The sequence below is a fragment of the Sparus aurata genome, chromosome 15 (assembly GCF_900880675.1).
Source record: "Sparus aurata chromosome 15, fSpaAur1.1, whole genome shotgun sequence".
NCBI classification, from domain to species: domain Eukaryota; kingdom Metazoa; phylum Chordata; class Actinopteri; order Spariformes; family Sparidae; genus Sparus; species Sparus aurata.
The window spans coordinates 20,016,658-20,037,558 of NC_044201.1; the positions used below are offsets into that span (position 1 = coordinate 20,016,658).

The 20,901-nt window shown below is 38.1% G+C and overlaps 1 protein-coding gene across 3 annotated transcripts; it reads right to left on the minus strand.

Moving 5' to 3' along the window:
• Window positions 1-1,715: 1,715 nt before the first annotated feature.
• Window positions 1,716-20,181, minus strand: hhat (hedgehog acyltransferase). 3 transcript variants are annotated; one of them, XM_030440879.1, is made up of 12 exons: window positions 19,970-20,181; window positions 18,634-18,782; window positions 18,472-18,536; window positions 18,204-18,317; window positions 17,926-18,120; window positions 16,723-16,935; window positions 16,311-16,488; window positions 15,556-15,706; window positions 13,417-13,452; window positions 9,747-9,948; window positions 8,079-8,223; window positions 1,716-2,788 (listed from the first exon to the last, which is right to left on the minus strand). In XM_030440879.1, the coding sequence occupies exons 2-12, from the start codon at window positions 18,752-18,754 to the stop codon at window positions 2,703-2,705; spliced, it is 1,506 nt and encodes a 501-aa protein (XP_030296739.1). In that variant the 5' UTR covers window positions 18,755-18,782; window positions 19,970-20,181; the 3' UTR covers window positions 1,716-2,702. The 3 variants fall into 3 exon arrangements, with proteins under 3 accessions (XP_030296739.1, XP_030296741.1, XP_030296740.1); XM_030440881.1 differs by lacking the exon at window positions 19,970-20,181 and adding an exon at window positions 19,544-19,647; XM_030440880.1 differs by lacking the exon at window positions 19,970-20,181 and adding an exon at window positions 19,540-19,647.
• Between the last annotated feature and the right edge of the window lie 720 nt (window positions 20,182-20,901).

The following is a 20,901-nucleotide window of genomic DNA, read 5'->3' on the forward strand; positions in this document are numbered from 1 at the left end:
CAACGTGAGAGATTTATGTTAATGATGAGTCTCAGCGAGCGATAACACCTCTTACTTAATATTCACCCATTCTTCTTGGAAGACGTACCCTAAAGCTGTTTGCTTTCCTTGCTGTGTTCTCTGAATAGTAAGAGGATCAGATTGTTTTTGCCACATCACACTTTCTAAGCTCAAAAGACACAAAAAGGCACATTTAAGCTGTTTAGATCAGCTTCCTATTACTTCCCAGAACACGAGCGTTTGTCTTTAAAAGCTGGCAACAACTTGTTATCCCCTGCTGGATTAGAGTTCAATTATTTATTGTGATCTTGAAAGTAAAGAGAAAATGCAAACACTGATGGGTAACTTATCACCAAGAACTATTTATACTGTGTATTTCTGGAACAGCAGCTGACATTATTGACACTTGTTCTGTGATCAAAATAGTTGGCAATAATTTAATGGCTGACCATTGTAGCTCTAACCCTTTACTAAAAGTAGTTATGAATAGTATGTATAAACGTTCATATTCATCTCTGACTGCATATATGGTGATTTTCATGTTTCCTTTCGACAGACATCTTCAACCTCTTGTAGAGGAGAAGTCTGGTGATAATCTTCCTTTTGTCCATGAATCCCATGAAAAGACCAAAAACAACAAATTAACTGATTTGATCTCACTGAGTATTGTCTGTGTTGTCAAACGTCTGATATGATTTATTCTTCTGTGCCATAGTGCTCTATTGTTTCCCAAAAACACATCAGCCACACTGTTCCAGTGTCTGTGTTCCTGTGTTAGTATGAACTAACACACCACAGTTAATTTTGAGTGGATCCAACATGAAACTTTCCTGGAACTGTAAATACTCAGGAATGGACCGAAAATGTATTCTTTTCATGCCTTATTCTTGACATAATTGTAAATTAAAGTGAGCCCTGTAACCCACAGCTGAAAATGGCCCCCCAAAAATGTATTTTTACTCCATTTTGAGTAGCATTTGCTAAAAACACGCTTCAGGTGTTAAAGGAAATGACTTGGCCTTGGAACTCAGAAAGTTCAGAGAAACAGATCAACACACAGCTGGTTTTGGTCTTTTTACGGGATTGTTAACTACAAGAAAAATATAGAATTAGACCAGAATTATCTTTTAAAAATACTCACAGAACAACTTCAAAACTGTGTGTAAATTTGAGTTTTACAAATTGATTTTAGATGATGGGGATGATAAAGATGAGTTAGAGGGGCTTTGACTCTACCATTACTTTTATGTAGACTAGTCATATCATTTTCTATAGGTTCATTTTGTGTTTTCTATAACTTTGGGAATTTTCAACATTACTCACACTATCAATAGAGTTGATACTATATATAAACTATATCAAGTTTACTGCTTCAACGTGTTATTATGAAAATGCCGATTGCACAATGTAATGTATATAGAATAAGTAAAACCAGCTGTGTTTACACTAGTTCAGTATAAACCTCACTATCACTGCACCAATTTGTCTGCAACCCGGCATGCAGTCACCGGGGAAAAGGAAGGTTTTCTGGTGATCCATTATCAATTCCTTTCATGGACTAAATGAATGAATAAACTCGTGTTTTGTCACGTGTTGGTGTTATTTGCAACTCAGAAACAAACAAACGATCCGGTCGTCTTTGCAACAGCAGCGCCAATAATAATACCACTTGGAATTGGGTTAAACTGCTTTCTTGCACTGTATATTATATGCTGTCCTTGTTATCATGGTGTTTTATTTAAATTGTGTAAAAACAAAAATAAAAAATACACACAGAAAGCAAACAACTTAAAAGCACAGCTGAGTGCCCACATTGTTCTGACTTGTATATTTGAGGACACACAGTACACACAGCTGAAACAGTAAAACTGTGAATGATTCACTGCATAATATCCATTATAACATGAATAGCTGGGTGGATCTTCATAAACCTAGAAGGGTTTTTATCCAAACGTGGACTGAGTCATTGCAGAGATGACATTTTGTCAGTATGAGGGAATATATCTCAACACATTAACAATAACAGCTACAGCTTTTAGCTTTCGTCTGCATTCCAGTGGATAACTGTCATCTCCCATTGTTACTGTGTTGAATAAAAGTGTAGTCTCACTTAAGCTTCTGAGCAACACTAATATTAACGTCATTCTATTTTACCCAAATTACATCTGTAGAAGAAATAATGACACTGATCAGGTTCCTGCTGCTCTATTCAGTCTTCTCTGCCTACACAAGCGAAAGGAGGACTGTAAATATGAATTTCTCCAGCTCACCGCACCACTGAGCAATACCTTATCAGAGTCATATAACCAAGACAGATCCAGGGTCCATATTTCCTGTTACAGTTTCTTAGAATAACAATGTTACAGTGAAACAGTGATTCATTGACGCTTGTTATGTAGGAAACTTGACACTGCCAAGGCTGCTGCTGGAGACTGACTTTACACTCATTCTGTTACATTTTCCATGTACAGGAAACTCTCCCTTCACCGATCCTTTAAATCTCAGCTTACAGACGGATTCTGCCCAGTCCTGCAGGTTTTGAAAAGTGGCTGCTCAGCTCCACTTCAGCCAGGTTTGGACAGGTTCTGTGGCTGTAAGCCAGCTTCGCCACAGAGACTGGTGTGGACGAGGCACTGGACTCAGCAGGTTGTTCTGGTTGTCCGGTGGCAGGGATTCTCACTCTGAGACAAAGTCAAGGTGACTCATGATGGGTGAGAAGTCCACTCCAGTCCAATCTGGGCAAAGCAGTAGAGGAACGCCAGCATAGGTGGGGCCATTGTAGACCAACCTGAAAAGAAAAACAGTTTTAACTGTGAAAGGAACAATGTAGACTTAAACAGGATTGAATAATTGATTTTATCCTGAATTAGGGCACATTTCCTTTGATAAATGCTGATGAATTCAAGTTGAAATTATGTTTTTCCATGCAACTACTATAAAGATTCTTCTTTTACAGGAGCTAGAGAGACAATAGTAGTAGTAATAATAGCAGTACGGTCAGTGCTCTGTCGTGTTATTCTCATTCTATTTATAGCTGCTTCTTAGAGGGTCGAGCAGGCAGGTAAAGACAGCTGTCTCCTCCTCCTCCTCAGCTGGCTTGCCTCCAGATTATCCTAGTAACCTGCACCTGCACCCACAATGCTTGTCAATAGTCTATTCTTTTCTATTCATGCCAAAATCTAATTCACACACATACAGGAGGTGCTTCACGCACAGCTGTACTGTCACTCTCCTGCCTGCGGAAGGGAAAGGTTACATGAGCGTAGGCATATTTTGATGAAAATGAAGTGACGATGTTTGATGATGTTTCCAGTAAACGCAAGCGAAATATTCATGTTATTTAATCACATTAAACAAACATTTAATTCACACTTTTTAAATATAATCCTCCAATTCAGACCACCAAATAAACAACTGAAAGCCTTTCAGCCCAGCGTGCACCGTGATCAAGCCTTGCCATCGTGCCAAGGCGTCCCAGCGTTGTGTCTTTGCAGGTATGTACATTTCATTATCAGCCTCAGTGTGAAATATATATTCTCCAACCAGTCATCCAACTTTTGCCGAGTGAAAAGCAGAACTAAAAGACAGCATACATCACTAGCCAAGTGTGTCAGGTACTACTTGTGATTTTAGAATTTAACAGATTTGTTTCCAGGCTCTGCCGTTCTAAGGAAAACTATTAATTATGAAGCCCTGGCAAACAGATGGAAGGTGGAAAAAGTAAAAAGAATAACCTACCTACACCAGTTGTATGTAACTATAGCTCTGATTAAGCAGTATTGTGATTAGTTTCTTCAGCCGCTTAATTAACTGAGTGCTTCGAGTTCAGATGAGGCGAAAAGGCCACTCGTAAGCAGGCAACTTAAAACTAATTATAAGGCCGTGATTAGTGATCAGATTGACTTTTCAGTAAAGGACAAACTGGCATCTCATCATTGGTTGGTTAGAAAATTAGAACATGTGAGCTTTTTTTCCACTGTACTAGTGGTATCACTCACTGTCTCTTAGTCAGTCCACCACTTAAGTCCATTAGGAAATATCTCAATATTGAATGGATTGCTGTGGCATTCATGGTCCCCAGAGGATGCATCCTACAGCAACACTTTAAGGTTCACATTTGGTCCTCAGTAAAATGTCTTAACAACTCCTCTATGGAATCTTGTACAGACATTACAACGTCCTTTTTAAGATGAATTTTCATCTCTTCAAACGTGTTACAAGGAACTTTCAACTGGTTATTAGACAGTCTCAATCTAATACTGATGCCTCTATATAACCTACATGAGCAAATGAGACCATCAGTAAGGAGTAGCTACTTTTTCACAGTTATTAAAGTCTTTCCAATGACTTATCTTTATAAGGCAACTCATAAAATTAAAATCTTTTACGGCAGTGTGCTGAGGATGAACTGAGGTCTCAATAAAGGTGCTCTGTTGTCACAGTACGGCAATAAAACAACGTTTAGTTTGATTCATGGCTTACCTAGAAGTCCCTTAGCTGCTATAACTTTTCATCCGGCACCATCATCAGGTCATACTTTTTGTCAGATGCTTTGGTATATGACTTAACATCTGCAAAAGTGATCAAGCGCAGCTGTACTTGGTGTTTAGTGCTAGTTAGCAAATGCTAGCATGCTAAAACACAAAATATTTTCCAAACCTGCCAAACATCATCATGTTAGCATTGTCCCTGTAAGAATGGTAGCAGGCTGACATTCTACTCAATATTCTACTCAAATAAAAAAAAGTACTGAAATGTTCTTATTATTTTTCGATATTATGCTAAAACAGACATTAACTATAATCTACTGGAGAAAAACATAATAAAGTGACCAATTTAAACTAGCAACAAATAGCTACAAATGTTTTGTTCTAATCAGCCTGATTGCAAATGTTGATTGCAAAATGTAATGACGTAACAGTAATGATACTATCGTCATTTAGATTGGTTCGAGGTAAAACCTTGTTGTCACTATGCAATTTCGTCTGCCACTGGGTCAGAGATCTCCTGGGAAAATGATGGGCATCCAAGCAGGCTGGCAGCCCGGCTATCTGCCTTCAAGGCTCTATCATAAACTAAATGAATAAATAAACTCACGTTTTCCTCTTTTGTGGAAAAACCGAAACTCCAGTTGGCTCTACAACAGAGGTGGCAACAAAAATACTGCCTGGAAACGCTACATGGGGTGGGGAAGAGGTGTGTGTCTATTTCCACTTTAAAATATATTCAAAGGGGCATGAGGAACTGATTTACATCTTAGGTGGGAGACATTGTTAGATGTTAAATAATGGCGTTACAATTACTATAATTTTGCCCCTAATAAAGCTCAGTTCCAGTTCTAGTATTGCAGTGACTGACCAGTCACTATGACTCTGTTCTATCCAGCATCCAATGTTTGTGGAGAGCCAACAATATCTTCCCTCTGTAATGAATGTGATGAATTACCAACTAATTCAAAACTACAAGTATTGACTGATATAGTTTAAACAAACACTGAAATTAGATGTTATTATGCAATATGACCATTCCAAGATCTAAATTGTCTACTGGTATATTTGCAACTTGGCACTGTGTCTTTAGAATGATCATACTCAAGGTCTGTCAGGTGGGATGTGAAGATAACAAATAGAGCACACTTTATACTTCCCCATCTACATATAGACATTTAAACACAGTGTGATTAGAAATGTGTTTTTGTTCTACAAAGGTCAATTATTCAACAGCCTGCACACATAAAAATCCCAGACAGGCAGATTTAAAAGCACGAATCTCATGTTAATGAAGCAAACCACAACTGTCACTCGATGGTTTACTATGCAGACACAGGCAGACATGAGGAACAGCTTTTTCTGCTGGATTCATTATATTTAAACTCAAAGTACAAAAACACCAGGAATTAAATGATTTGTTCAATGGGCCGATTAAACATTTTAAGGCTGCATCAGGCAGTGGCATATTTATTTTTAGTTTTTTTAAAATGGTCCAAATGAATCACCATAATAGCAAACTGAGATTCTCGGTTTAGTTTCCTGTTCTAACTCTGAATAATTCACAACAGAAATGGTATTTTCAAACACCCTGTTCTTATATTTAGGTTTCTGATTACTTATTCAAACCCTGTCTACAATGTTGTGTGTGTGAACGGGGTCAAGAGTGATAGAAGAGGCGTGAAGTTGAGCACAATTTGCTGTGAGCTCGTCAGGCTTCTAACATTTATTTTTTTACTGTCACAGAGTCACTGGAGCATCCAGCCGAAGCAGCCTGACAAAGGTATGACTATGGCCCAAAGACTTTCTGAGATAATTCTTATTGGATATGCCCTAGACTGAAGAACCAAGACTAAAAAATAAAGGCTAAAATTGCTAGTAAACATAAAGACGAGAAATACAGAGGGGACAGAACAAAGACCAAATGACCTAATTAATCTGAAATAATAATAACAAAAAGAGATTCTCCAAAATGAGCAACAAGTCTGAAACTGATTATAGAGCTTTGTTGTTGCACACTGTTCAGATTCTACATCTCACCAGTGGATGGTCATTTTAAAAGACCTCCATCACTGATCACACTTCTTAATATAATAAAAATGTTTATCTGAGTTTCCAGAGATATAATGTCTCATATTAACGAATCAGTATTTTATATATTAACACAAAGACCATGTGAAATGTGACAGGGCTTGCTCGTAGAGACAAACTTAGAGAATTATCACTAAAATCTCTCTTTTGACTGTTTTAGCATCTTTCAGCTCATTGTTTTGGTTATTATTTTGATCCCATCCAACAGATCTCATTGCGATTGTTATTGAAAAAATCTCTGACATACAAACCATACACCATCTGCCCAGCACCAAATGACAGAAAAATTACATTTATGACCAAACCAGCTGTGTATACATGCATTTCTTTTTCAATTCACACTTACTAAATGATGTCTGAGTGCTGCTTCAATAGCAATGGATGACAAAACTAAATATGTGCCAACCTCTGGAATTTCAATGCATGGCATAACTGGAAGCGTAAATGGACAAACATTTGCATGTCCGTCCCGATGCATGTTGCCTTCACAGCTGACCAGAGCTGGAGCAAGTGAATACCTGTGACACTGCAGTCATTTGATGCGGGAATGAGTGCCGGTTGCACCCTTGGGGTTAGACTTTGCGGGTTTGTTGTCTGGTGTGAAAGGGATACAAGTTATTGACAACTTGGTGAGCGTAGTGGAGCATTTATCAGCTAAAGAAAGCTCAAGAGCCAGACAGGAGTTTGTGATGGCTAAGAAAGAGTTACAAGGAGAGTAAATATTTGTAGGGTTGCCTGACGTACAAATGTATATACATGCCAACATTGATCTATGTCTGCTGGATATGTACATAGGCAACTGTTCTAAGATAATGACTCTGCTGTGTTTACAGCTTGCTTTGCTGCCCCTAAGTACACCTCCTAAAAAAACAAGTAATACTGCTTTAAAAATGAGTAAACTGTGCATTTTTATTTCAGCATTAATTAACAGTCCTTGTTAATAAATTATACAAATTACATGATGACTTGTCAGAATTGAGCTGAGCCCTCAGTCCTGACTCTGTGCCCAACCCAGTGGCAACTGCAGCTCAGACTGCTTATTATGTGTAGAAAGGCTTCAGGAGGGCCAAATGAGCCAAGTTAAGACACAGGGAGCAAAACAGGAACTGGCACAACCATGAAGCAGATGTCTCTCTTTTTGGGAGAGTTTGCCCATGCAGATGCAGAAAATGCCCCAGTGTGACCAGACCTTCAACATCCACTGAAAAACATACACACACTGAACAGCAGCATTTTTAATTATTTTATTATATTTAATTTATGATTTTATTTTCCGCCTGTGTGAGCTGGCCTCTCTCACTGTTGCTTTAGACATTCTGTCTTAAGCTGCCATCACCTCTGAAGGAAAAATGTGAAAAGTCCTTCCACACTATGCAGCTAAACTGTCAAATCAAAATACCACCTGACTGATACTCCACGTTGGAAACACATTTTAAAATGTCAGCTGAAACAATGGCACATAAGAATCCTGTTGAGTGAGTGCTGTTGGGGGCAATTTACCTTGAATAATGACACGCTTCCAGAAGATTCTGCCAACATGTATCCCCCCGAGGAACACCAGATTTGAGAGGATGAGCATGGCGGTCGAGAAAGCAGAGAGAAGGGCAATGCAACGCCTTTCCATCGCCTCAGAGAAATTCTGCTCCTGGGAAATCAGTAAATAAATAAGTAAACTGCAGGAGAAACACAAGAGATTTTCATAGTAAATCTGACAAAGAACAGCAAAGCACATGGCACTAATGAACTGTGTGACCATAAACTAGCAGGATTACACAGTATGTCATCAGACTTTATTACTATTTGAAGAAAATGAACCTTCTCCAAAAGCTAGAGGCCAGAGAAGCAGGAATAGCACGAACATCTCTACTGTTACTGTATTGGACATAGACTTTTACTCACATTAATGTTGGTGTTAACTGTAAATGCCAATTAGATGTGACAGGGTCCAACCAGTTTGTCTCCTGTCTGTACTAAGTGAAGCAGCTCCAGGCATTATCTCTTATTAAATCAGATTATGTGACCCCTTTATTTCTCCCTACAGGAATGATTGCACAATGTCTACACATCTCAACTTTACTGAATGATAACTATATGCAACTTTAATCTCCTTTAGTTTAATGCTTCTATCTGTCAGAGGTATATGCTTGGATTTCATGCTTACAACTAACAATTAATTTCATAATAGATTACTACTGTTTATTTAAGATTGAAGGGTAACTCCACCAGTTTTACACATTGCAGTAATTTCACAGGTCTTGGGGAGTACTGTGGAGCATATGGGGAAAAAGTAGTTTAAAGGATTTTGTGGCTCCAGAGGAAGCTGAGTGTAATCTAAGAAATTGCCTCCAGTGATTTCACTTAGTGTCTAAGTTGCACTGTGGGTAATGTAGGTGCCAGGATGTGTAAAACAGTCATTTGGCTTCATTAGTCATTATGGACAGTTTTAACAATTGATACAGCCGACTGAGAGGCATTGCCTTTTTTATTTTATTTTCTAAACATGGCTCTCACAATACCCACAGTGCAACTCAGCAACTGAATGAAATCACTGAAATCAATTGATCAGGTTACAGTCAGCTTCCTCTGGAGCCACAAAAGGCTACATTATTCATGTATGCAGTAGTACTCTCAAAGACATATAAATACCTTAAAGGTGCTTTACTGTATGTAGGAATTTTAGCTAAAAACATAAATAAATTAAGTAAAATTATCAACAAAATGAAGAAATAACAGTTTTGATGTTATGTATTATGTTGCAGAGATGTCTATTTAAGTTAGTATGCTAACCAACTAGCAACAGCCTGTTCCGGTCCAACATGCCAGTACTAGTGGTGTAAACACCAACACCTCTCTGGTGCTTTGAGTTCTCAGTATAGACCACTAGATGCACAGTTAAATGAGCTAACTAGCTATGAGCAGCTGCAGTTAGCAACAGTTAGAGGTTACTCTGGTGAGACACAGCCCTGTGTTAGTTTTAAGTTTGAATTTGACAAGTGGCCAATTACATATTACATATTGCACCTTTAATGTGTAAAATTGGCATAACCCTTTAATAATTTAGCTTGAAATAATGACTGAAACAACTCATCTATTATCAAAATGGTTGCAGATTGAGTTTCTTTCAATTGACTACTCGATTAATTGATAAATCATTGCACCTCTACTTACAACAATGCCATGAATAAAGGATGAGGTAAAAAGAGACTTCAGTCCATTTTCCACCAGAACTCCAGCCCAATTCATCAGGGCCCAGTACTGTAAGTAGTCATGGCCACCGTGCCACAGGCAGACAAATCCAAACGCAAGGCCGGTGGATAAAATCTTATAAAGAAGACCATGCCGTGAACCTCCCAATGGCACATAGATGTATCTGGAACATGAGAACATAACATGAACATGAATAAATAATTTTTTTAATGTAATCACGTAAACTCTTTAAAAAGGAGATTATAACCTGTCCAACATAAAGAAAGCCATAACAGAAAGATCTTTCGTAGGCAGCCAGGAAAGAGTGAAGATAAAGGGGGGTTGAAAATGGCTCCACAATGCCCCAATGAATTGGTCTGCCTGTTACATAAATTATCATGTGTTGTTCATTGATTTTTTTAATCAAATAAATGTTGCTCTGAAGTCCAGCGCAGAAAATAGAGGCACTCCAGGGAATATCAATTCTTCCTAGTTGTTAATAATGCTGCAACTGGTTTAATGATTCCAAAGTGATTTCCTTGATTCACACCAAACCCTTGACACACATTTAACCCGCTTTCTACATCAATTTGCTGTTTTTCCATCACTGTGGCTGACTCTTTATTTCTTTGGTTATGTGGGGTCCTATTTCTAGGATATTGGTTAATATACTGAGGATACAGTAAAATATAGTTTTATTTTAATAATTTATCAAAAACCAAATATCTAGCACATGACTTGTGCATGTCATTTTACTGTGGTTGAAATGAGAGTATACTTCATGTGATAGCCTCTTGCTGTGAGTAATAACCCACCAATCAGTGAAGAATGTGGTGCATGCCGTGAAGAAATATGGTCTCAGATATTGTGAGAACCTTGTCCTGTCCCAGAGGTACCTGTAATCTCTACATGCTACATCACTCCAACAGGCTTAGAAACACACATTGCATTCTGTCTAGTATTGCACTGGAGCTTGAAACTAATTATCCCAGCCTCCCTGTGGCTAATCAATGTTCCTGAAAGATGAGCCAGCATTTTTCTGAGCCTTAAATAGAGTGGCCAGCATGGCCATACTGAAGGATGAAAGTAGGTGCAATAACAGATGGAGAGATACCAGAGTGTTAGAGCCACTGCAAACTGAATACCTAAACATAGAGAACCTATCTGTCTGACAAAATTATTTTAATGAAGATGGAGTCTAAACAGATGTTAATCTAAATAGGAAACATTCTTAGATATAAATTATTTCCCTGAATGATCAATGTGTTATGTAACACCTGACTACTGCAAGCAGATGCTTCATAGACTGACTCTCAAGAGACTTACAGGGTACTGTACTTGTTCTTTCTTGTTTAAAGATCCAGTGTAGCCTCTAGCTAAGAGGACAGATTGCAACCAACTAAACACCCCTTACTGCACCCTCTTCTACTGTGTCCGCTGAAAATGTGAAAGGCCCTCTCCAGAGACGGTGTTTAGTTTGTTCTGGACTACTGCAGAAACATGGCGGCGAAACATGGCGGATTCTGTGGAAGAGGACCTCCCTCTGTAGATATAAAACGCTCATGATTAAGAAAATTGTTTTACATTTCTTCCAAAAGAGCCTCTTACATCCTACACTCTGAAACTCTAAGTGTAACCAGAAGTTAACTGCTGTTAACACACACAACACAATCCACGCCCCCCCCCCCCTTATTTATTTTCAACTAATATCCCCAAGGGATCTGGGATCAAACGCTACTTCTCATTTGTAGCTGTAATAACTCAATCAAACAGCCAGTAAGAGCTCTTTTGTTGGCTGATAGCTGTATGTGTGCCAAACAGGGACATGGTGGCATACAGACAGGGAAAGCGTAATGGAATGGCGAAGAATGAGCCACTTAGCTGCCCAGGGAGACGAGGTGTCAGTGAGTCATGTAGTGCACATCATTTAACACCTACGCACTCATCTAGCGCTCTTCAGACAATTTCAACTGAATTTCAGAACTGCATTAAAACCTCTTTAAAAGCACTTCTACAAGAAGAAACGTCGGGGCATTGTGCCATGGGTATCATTTTGCATCTGCAGTAGGATAATTGCAAGTGATGCCATTAAACAGGAGTAGATAGTTTCCAATGGACAAGGATTAAAATGGAAACTTGCATTTGCAATTTAAATCCTCTGATCTTTTACAGTCTGATGTGCCATATTTCATTCTGAGCTCATCTCTTACACCTGAAAAGCAGATGTACGTGTACACCAGCATACATGTCAAACAGTCAACACAAAAACTAATGAGCAAACAATGATCAAGACAGGGGAACCTTTTAATAGTGTGATTTCTGACAACCGTGCAACTGTAGTGTTGCCTTAATGTAACAAAATGCGTCAACCAAGCGAACCATAAACCCCCAACAGGCTGCATTCAGCCGAGTGTGCATCATTAAAAAGCAGATAAACTAATAATGTGCGTTGTCCAAAGTACAAGTGAGCAAAACATAATGCTGCCATTACATATGCACATATTAAACAAGGAGGCATTTCTCCGGGGTGCGGAGACAGTAACACAACAGAAGAACTATTCACCAACAACATTCAGCCTCATAATCATGAGAAAGCCTTCATGCAAATGCAGCATCCTTGTCCATTATGATAAAACATGTGGGCAGGCGGCTGGAGAATGGCACCTCTTTTTAAGGTTATTCAACTGACAAGTTCAGCGCCCCGCAGGAAATGAGCTCTTTACAGTAAGTGTGCGATAAATAACAGATACAGCATGATTACACCGATACATATACGAGGTAATACAAATACAAATGGATATAACGCTAGATAGAAACAGCAGATAGATAAGATGCAAGGTAAAATGAAGAAGAAAAGCGTTGGAATAGATAGATAGATAGATAGATAGATAGATAGATAGATAGATAGATAGATAGATAGATAGATAGATAGATAGATTTACATTATCAGTTATTGGCAGATTTACATTATCAGTTATTGGCAGATAATGAAATTATAGCCAATAAAAATAAATGATAATGCAAAGCCAAATTGCTTTAGTTGACTGAACAAGTGCAGAATTTACACACAGTATGTGTGTAAACACAGAGAAGAAGAACAACAGCAACACTGTTGTTGCATCATGACATAGAGCTGTAGCACCTGTGTAGAGCCCAGAATGTCATGGGCATTGTTTTTCAAGTTCAGAAGAAGACAACACAATTGTAACTTGCAGTGCCTGTTCAGAGAGGAGGGAAAAGGTCTATGAGCTTAACCCAATAAATGTTATTGGAGCTATGACTAATAAATCATCAATTTTTACCCGCTACATCTTAGCCACTTTACTCCCAGGGGTGCATAAACTACAGGTTGTGAACATATTTTTAAAATAAAGAAATGCGAAAGATGATAGAAATGATAGAACGATCAATAGAATAACAGGACAATAGATATAATATAGAAAGAACAATAGAATAACAATATACTTTACCTAATCTTAACTGTATACAGACAGACAGACAGACGGAGAGATAGAACAATATAGATCGATAGATGATCGATAGAAAGATTTTCTAATAGAAGAGCTATTATTTGGTTTAGATGACATTTCACATTTTTAGTAAGAATCAACATGTGAAGTGGTCTGTCCTCCGCTCATGAAGTGCCTCTTACCTGATGAGCCATCGATACAGACCCTCGTCGAAGTGCCTGAGAGTGAGCAAAGAAAAAAAGGGATATCTGAGTCACACATTTACATAATAATATAACACTGAGTAAGAAACACCTGTGCACTGGGCTCTATATAAACTGAGGCATGTTCAGTATACATGATGCATGTGTGTGTCTCTGTCATTGAGAAGATTAGAAAAAGCATTTTAGTGTTTTTTTTTCTCTTGCGCTGCCTATAAACCGAAGCTATTCTGTCAATGTCGTCAGTGGACAGCTTTATGCATTCCATCAATGTTGTCAACATTGGCCAGCTCAGCACACACGGGCTGGATTGGAGTGCATTGGTGTCAGCACATTGGTCAATCAAGTCTACAGCCAGTCCATTTTTTACTGCAAAACCAAACACACAGCTTTCTATCTCAAGTTTATGTGCTCTGAATGAAGAGAGCATTTTGTAATTGTTAATTACAATTAGAAATAGAGTGATTAACTAAGACATAAAATACTTCCGATTTTTAATTTTACAGTATAATGGATGAGAAAAACAAGAATTTTCTCACTGTCAAGCATGGCTTTTCATTATATTGTTTGTTCCGTCTAAAACTTGTTCATAGACCCAGTTGCCAGTTTATCAGGTGCATCTATATTAAACTAATAATTTAATACAGGGTAAAGAAATCTCATGATTCTGTTTCCAACCAATGCAATACAAGTTACAGCAAGCAACATGGTGGATGAGGACTATGTGTATCGTAATATTGTGTTTTAATGATGCAATTGTAGAAATTCACATCCTAATGCCGATTAAATAGATCATGATTTTATTTCATGGCCAGATCATCAACCTCTTATCTTAAAGTGATGCAACAAAGCCTACTTTCATGCGGAATGAAAGATGTGCTGACTCAACTTTTACATAAACCTGTTGTTATTATAGTTCAATTTTTGGAACATCATATTTCTAATGCTGTTGAACCCTAATATATTACACATTGACATATTTTTTGCTATCTTTCCAACCCCCATAGATATAAATGAGGTGGAAAGAATAGTCAAAACAAATGCCAGTCAAAACGCAATACAGCACGGTCCAAAATGATCATAAAGTACATGCTAAATCAGTGTCAGTAAATATTGATTATGGCCCTCATTACGGAAGGTTTATTGACCGCTGTATTAGATGGAATAAACTGGCAACTTAACTCAGTATATTCTGTAGCAGAGCAGCCAAAAGTCTTTTTTTTTTTACCCCTGGAGGACCCCAAAGCTACATGGTTAACACAAATGGCATAAAATATCGACCGCTGCATATCACTGAATGTCCTAAAATACTTTCCCAAGCAGTGGAAACTTTGTTGTCTTTAAGCTTTTCATATTTGAAGTCTTACGGATTTATCCATGTTTAACAAGTGCTGCAATGTGTGTGTTCATTGACTTTCAGCAATTGTGACCCCTTCAGCTTAAACCAGGCATAGTCTCTTTCTTTGCTTTGTAACAAAAGTGTGAAATCAGCTGAATAAATTAAACAATCTTAATACCATTTTCTTTTATAGTGTCTGCTCTTTGTGGGGGTATTTCTGATAGAAATAAATCAAACTGAAATATGCGTGTGTGTTCTGAACGCCAGCTAAACCGCCACTGACTTAACCTGAAAAATACATTTACATTTTTGAACGCTCTTTTGCTGGATGATGTTAAATTCTGTCAAACTGGTATTTGTCAGATATCTTTTAAAACACAAAGACATCGTTTCTAATTCGATTTGCTGATTTTAACACTGGTTATGCAGCTACTAATCCTGTTTTTCTTAAAGAAATAAAGACAGAAAATGGCTGGTAAATGTCTGAATGCTCCAAGTGAACAAACCACTTCAGCTGGAGTCTGACAGACTGAAATAATGTCCTTGATGCAGAGGTGACCTGTTGTTCTGATTGCCAGTAATGACAAAATGAGACAATTCACTGTGACCAGTCTTCTTACTAAAGCACAGTGAGCACTTTAGGCACTTGAGACTTAATTTACCTTTTCCTCTTCCACAAGGATACAAAGGATGCTAGCTTTTCAAGTCATTGAATTGTTAATGGGATGCTTCCAGATCAACACAATACTGTATTTATGTTAGTGGTGTTTACTTGATCTTACCTCCACATCCCTGTGAAACTGTACATGATGCTGACACAACGAGGAAGCTTTGGGGGGACTAGTTTATCCTCAGTAGCCAGCATGGATGGAAGGCCAAACAACACCAGGTACTTCACAAAGAAGAACTGTACGAGGGCCAGGGCCAGACCACCTGTGATATGGGAGAAAATGAGGTTGAAGTAATGTTGTGTTTTTATAAGGATCAAAGCAAGTCCTATACTTTCCAAAGAGAATCTTCTTCGTTATAAGTCAGTAAATCTTATGCAAATTACTTATCAGCCATAATGTGGCTTTAATTTGTGAAAATTGGAAAAAAACGGAGTAAATTAAACCAAATTAAAAAAAAAAAATCACACCACAGATCAAGGTTACAGGAATATGAATAAAAGTGACTTCTTGGGGCGCCATTTAGCTCAGTTGGTAGAGCGCACGCCCCATGTGCCGAGGCTCTGCAGCGGACCTGGGTTCGACTCCCGGCCTGGGTCCCTTTGCTGCGTGTCATTCCCCCTCTCTCTCCCCCTGTTTCCTGTCATATCTTCAGCTGACCTATCAATAAAGCCATAAAAGGCCAAAAAAGAAAAAGTGACTTCTTAATTAGCATATCTGATGACATTTTAGAACTACTAAACCCTGTGGGGGTAACATGTTTTTTAGATTCTGCTTTCCGAAAACATGTTCAGTGTGTTTTTTTGAAGTGGCAGGGAAACATTAAAGCTGAAACTCAAAATCAAAAAATACATCAAGTTTTTACTTACCCAAGGCCCAAGGAGGAAGAATCTCTAAGTAGGTCTCATTAGACTGAATGGAGTGCATGTACATGACGTGGATCATGTATTCTGCAATACACCACCACAGTATGATCCGTCCTGATCTGAGCACCAGGTACCTAAAAGAAGGTTCATCCCTGTCACTCGCCGCAGAAGACCTGGTCATCTGCAAGTGCAGGAAACACCAGAATAATAAATACAAGGATATAAAAATATATTCCAAAGATGAGAATGAAACAAGCAGGCATGAATAAGGTGCAGAGGTGACAGTCTGATTATACCATTTCCCTATCCTCTTATCAATAGCCCAACACTGATGTTTTGCCAGACCAAAACAAAAGGAGCAATTTTACACTAAATCGCAGTTTAATTTAAGAGTAGCCTTTGTTGGCTCACTTACCTGCTCAACATAGTCTTTGTATGTGATAATAGGTCCATTGTAGAAGAAAGGATGATAGAAGGTGTATGAAAACAACCAACAGAGCTGCACAACTCCACCACGGTCTAGAGGGCACCAGCAATGTTCCAGGCTGAAGCTGATGAAGCGCAGACCACAGACAGCAACAGCGAAGAGGAGCAGATAGTACTCCTCCTCGCTCTCATACCAGCTTCTCTGTGTAATACAGGAGGAAGGCCAATTATTTTTTATAACACATTCCTGAGGAGTCATTATATAAACAGTGCCAGTTTGACATTACATTTAGAAAAGCTTTTAAAACCACTATCTATTCAAAATGTGATATAGATCAAAATGAGAATATTAGCAGCTTACAGCAGATTTAGACAAGGGGTTATGAAAAGCTGTCAGCACACAACAAAAAACATATGCTTAAGACAACTTTTTAATGAGGTCTGCTTCACAGCATCTGGAAAGCCATTGCTTTCGTAGGGTGAGCACAGGAGAGAAAGACGCAACATTTTTGGCAATATGCACCGGCCTGTCAAGTCTATTTAACTTACAAAATTCAAATATTTAACCATTAGGACTGGACCAGAGTTGCTTGGCTGTAACAATTCTTGATGTGTTGGACACTGTGCAGTTAAAAGGTGCACAAAACACAGTGAAATGCTAAGAACCAAAGTCCATTACAACCAATCAATATACAAATAAATGGAATTTAGTTCTTAAACTTATTTCCAAAACTGATTTTGTTGTGTATTTGTTCTGTATGTCTGTACTCTATTCTTGTGGTATAGACATAAGAGTAATGAAGCTGAGTAGCCAAATGACTATACATCCTCTTAGTATATTGTGCCCTCTTGTGTTCTTTGCAAACATGACACTGACAAATGATAATCAAGTAACTCTCAAATATGACCTAAAGTACCATGTATAGTAGGAGAGAATGGTAAATTTAAAAATGATACTATAGAAATAGACACAAATCGATTGGCTCTTTTTACCCTTACCCTTTTTATACTTTTATTATAATTATATATTTTTGTATCTAGAAAACATTTAAAAACATGTTTAACAGATTCAAATTAACAAAGTACTTTAACATGCAATATATCTTTCACTTTTGTCTGTTTTCCCCTTTAAAACAAGATAAAGAAACAGCTCCACAATAATGAATAAGTACACCCATGTTATTCAACCCACCTGGATCTCTTGAAGTTGTGGGATGTGAAGTGTGGACAGCAGCAGCATGTTACAGACCCATGACAACGCGGGCCTTCGCAGCTGGGCCACAGAAAAGGACAGGCCCAGATGTATGAGCAGCGCACTCACACCTTTAATCCCCAATACACTGCTGGCAGCCAAGAGGCCATATAGTGCAAGTGCTGGCACCCTGAGCTTAAGGAATCATCAAAAACATGTTAGATTAAATCATTCCCCACCTGATAGCACTTAACAGTTCTGAAGCAGCTGCTTCCTACCTTGGGATAAAAGATGCTGGTCAGTCGCGATATCACGCCATGACCAATCAGAGTCCACAGCAAAGACTTCTTGGCCCACTCAGTCCAGAAATTCCACTCAAAGTCTGACGGGTCCTGACACAAACAACAAAGTTCACCATGGGCATTCAAAATGCACATGAAGCCTGTTGAGCAGAGGCTTTGAATGGTCTAAATGTATTGGTGGTATCCCTGATTTGTTTGTATCAACCGATGGATACACTTTGAAAAAAAGGAAAATTAAACTCACCCTTTTAAAACCCTTAAGAAGGCCGTTTTCCAGCTGGAATTCTCTCTGTAATCCTGCTTCATGTTCTGAGGTAAAGAACAGGTAATAACAGCTTCATATTTTTTTTACATTTTCTTCTGACTTCATGTGACCAACATACTGATATCTGTCCATCTACCTTACCTTTAGAGAACCTGTGCAGTTGGTAAAAAGAGTATAGATGAGAACCAAATGACAGCACCCAGTATCCAAGGATCTCCGTCCACGGCAAGGGCGCCAACTGGGCCTTTGGTTTAGAAGTCATCAGGTGAAATCACTGTGCTATAGCGAACCTAAAATAGATATTAAAAAAAGTTTGAAGGGTCAATATTTTTTTGGTGTATGTGTGTAGGTATGTGCAAGTGTGCATGTACATATGCAACATATGTATACCGTATATGTGTATGTGCACCATCAGACTAGTCTACTTCTTTTTCTCACTTTTTTCTTTTTATATTATGTTATTTCATCTTCATTATTAGCATCACCTTTTCAACTATAAGATATATAAAAATACTATAGGAAGGCTACAGTAGGTGTGCCAACGTAAATGTATGTGAATTTTAAGACTTGCACTCTAACAAAGAAGTATTTAAAATACAGAGTGAGTCATTTGATCAAATCCAAGATATGAAACTGATATGACCATTTATATTTTTAAATGTCTGTTGTCAATATCTTTCATTGTTTCATGATTGTTCATGTTCATATTCATTATAAAGACATTTTTGCAAAACACATTAGCAATCAGAATAAGTGAAAGTGAAATCCGTTTAGTATCTTTTTATCATAATTTTCACTAATATCATCAAGTCAGCATGAAGAAACATTGTTTTTGTGTAAATCAAACAAACAATGGGGTCATTGATTGATGGTCCCCAAGTCAACATCCAGCGCAGCGCGAGGTTCTGGGAGGCGTGCTAACCGTCCTCCTTCTGCCAACACTGGGTGAAACTGAGTAAGACGCGCCGCTGGCTATATCCCGAGCAAACGTCTACCCAATATCTAACCTAAAACTAACTTCACCTCGGTGATTTAAATCATGCTTACCCACATCATAAACACTTAAATGCTGTTGACAGAAGTAGCGAGTGCCAGCAGAAGCCGTTTTAAGTTTAATATCATGTCCCATTTTCACCCGCTGCATGTGGCAATCAATGCCGTTGCTAGGTAACACTCCACACAAGAGTTGCTGGCGATGACGTAGAGCCAACGGGAAAAGTAAAGTAACCTAGCTAAAGGAGCTAACGTTATCGTCTCCGGCGACCAAACCAGCAAATATTAATATGCTTTTTTTGACATTTGAGTTTATGACGAGACCACCAAGAGTCATCAGTGTGTGTGCCAGATGTTTTCGTGCTTATTTTGCTATTTGTTTTGTTCCCCCGCACCTGAAAACATCCGTAAGGTCTTCGACTGGTAGTAAGCTAACGTTAGCTAAGACAGCTAATGGTATGAACAATTTGCATGTTAACGTTACCTAATAATATTTGGCTGGTGTCCATTTCGTGGCTGCAAGTTGTAGACTGCCACTGTCTCGCAGTGTCTAGACAGCAGGGACACAACGACAATACACACCCGGCAGCGAACATTCAAAGGTAATGAAGTCTTCTTCTTTATCCGTGTTTCCTTGATGATGTCTGGAAACAACTTTTTAGAACATGGCCGCCCCCAACTGTGCGGGAGTGTCTCTTCAGCTCATGTCAGGAAAAGCAGATGTTATTTGCTGAATGTTTTGGCCAGAAGTGGAACGTTACTTAATAATAATAATAAAAAAATACTTTTATTTCATGCTATTTTGTACTTCTACTTTCAATTATTATCCTACTGTATTTTTTTTAAAAGCCATGATTTATTCGATTCTCAGGACAAGCAAAACGTGGACGACTTTAATATGATGCATTTAATGACTGAACTACCATAATAGTCAGCCTGATGTCAATACTTGTACTGATTACCTACTTTAAGTAAATTGATGCTAACACTTGAAATGAAACTAATACTAGTAGTAAGATTAGAACAGATAATGGTAATCGTCTATGTGAACATGTTTTAATAGATGAAAAGTTGAATGATTTATTGATTGATTTTTCATATAACATTTTCTATTTCATTTTGAGCTGATATTCACTATCATGCTGACCATTATTAGCAAGATTCTTATATCTTCCAATACCATGCCACACCATATACTGTTCAGTACAAAAATGCAGTTTAGATATTTTTTTATTGTAAAATAATGAAATTGATGTAATTTGTAACTATTCAGTCATGAAATGTATACATTTCCTTTGTGGTAAGTAACTGTGAAACATTTTTTCTTGTTTTTTTCCATGTGCTGACAAGATGACCAAAATGTTTAGATGTAAATACATTTGGAAATAAGAAATTTAATTTGTAAGTATTTTTTAT

Excerpts from the sequence above, each read along its gene's own strand:
- hhat (XM_030440879.1), bottom strand. The coding sequence starts at position 18,754 with ATGACTTCTAAACCAAAGGCCCAGTTGGCGCCCTTGCCGTGGACGGAG. Across the intron at positions 16,489-16,722 it reads ACAAAGACTATGTTGAGCAG|ATGACCAGGTCTTCTGCGGC; the intron begins GTAAGTGAGCCA and ends CTGCACTTGCAG. Across the intron at positions 13,453-15,555 it reads AGTTTCACAGGGATGTGGAG|GCACTTCGACGAGGGTCTGT; the intron begins GTAAGATCAAGT and ends GCTCACTCTCAG.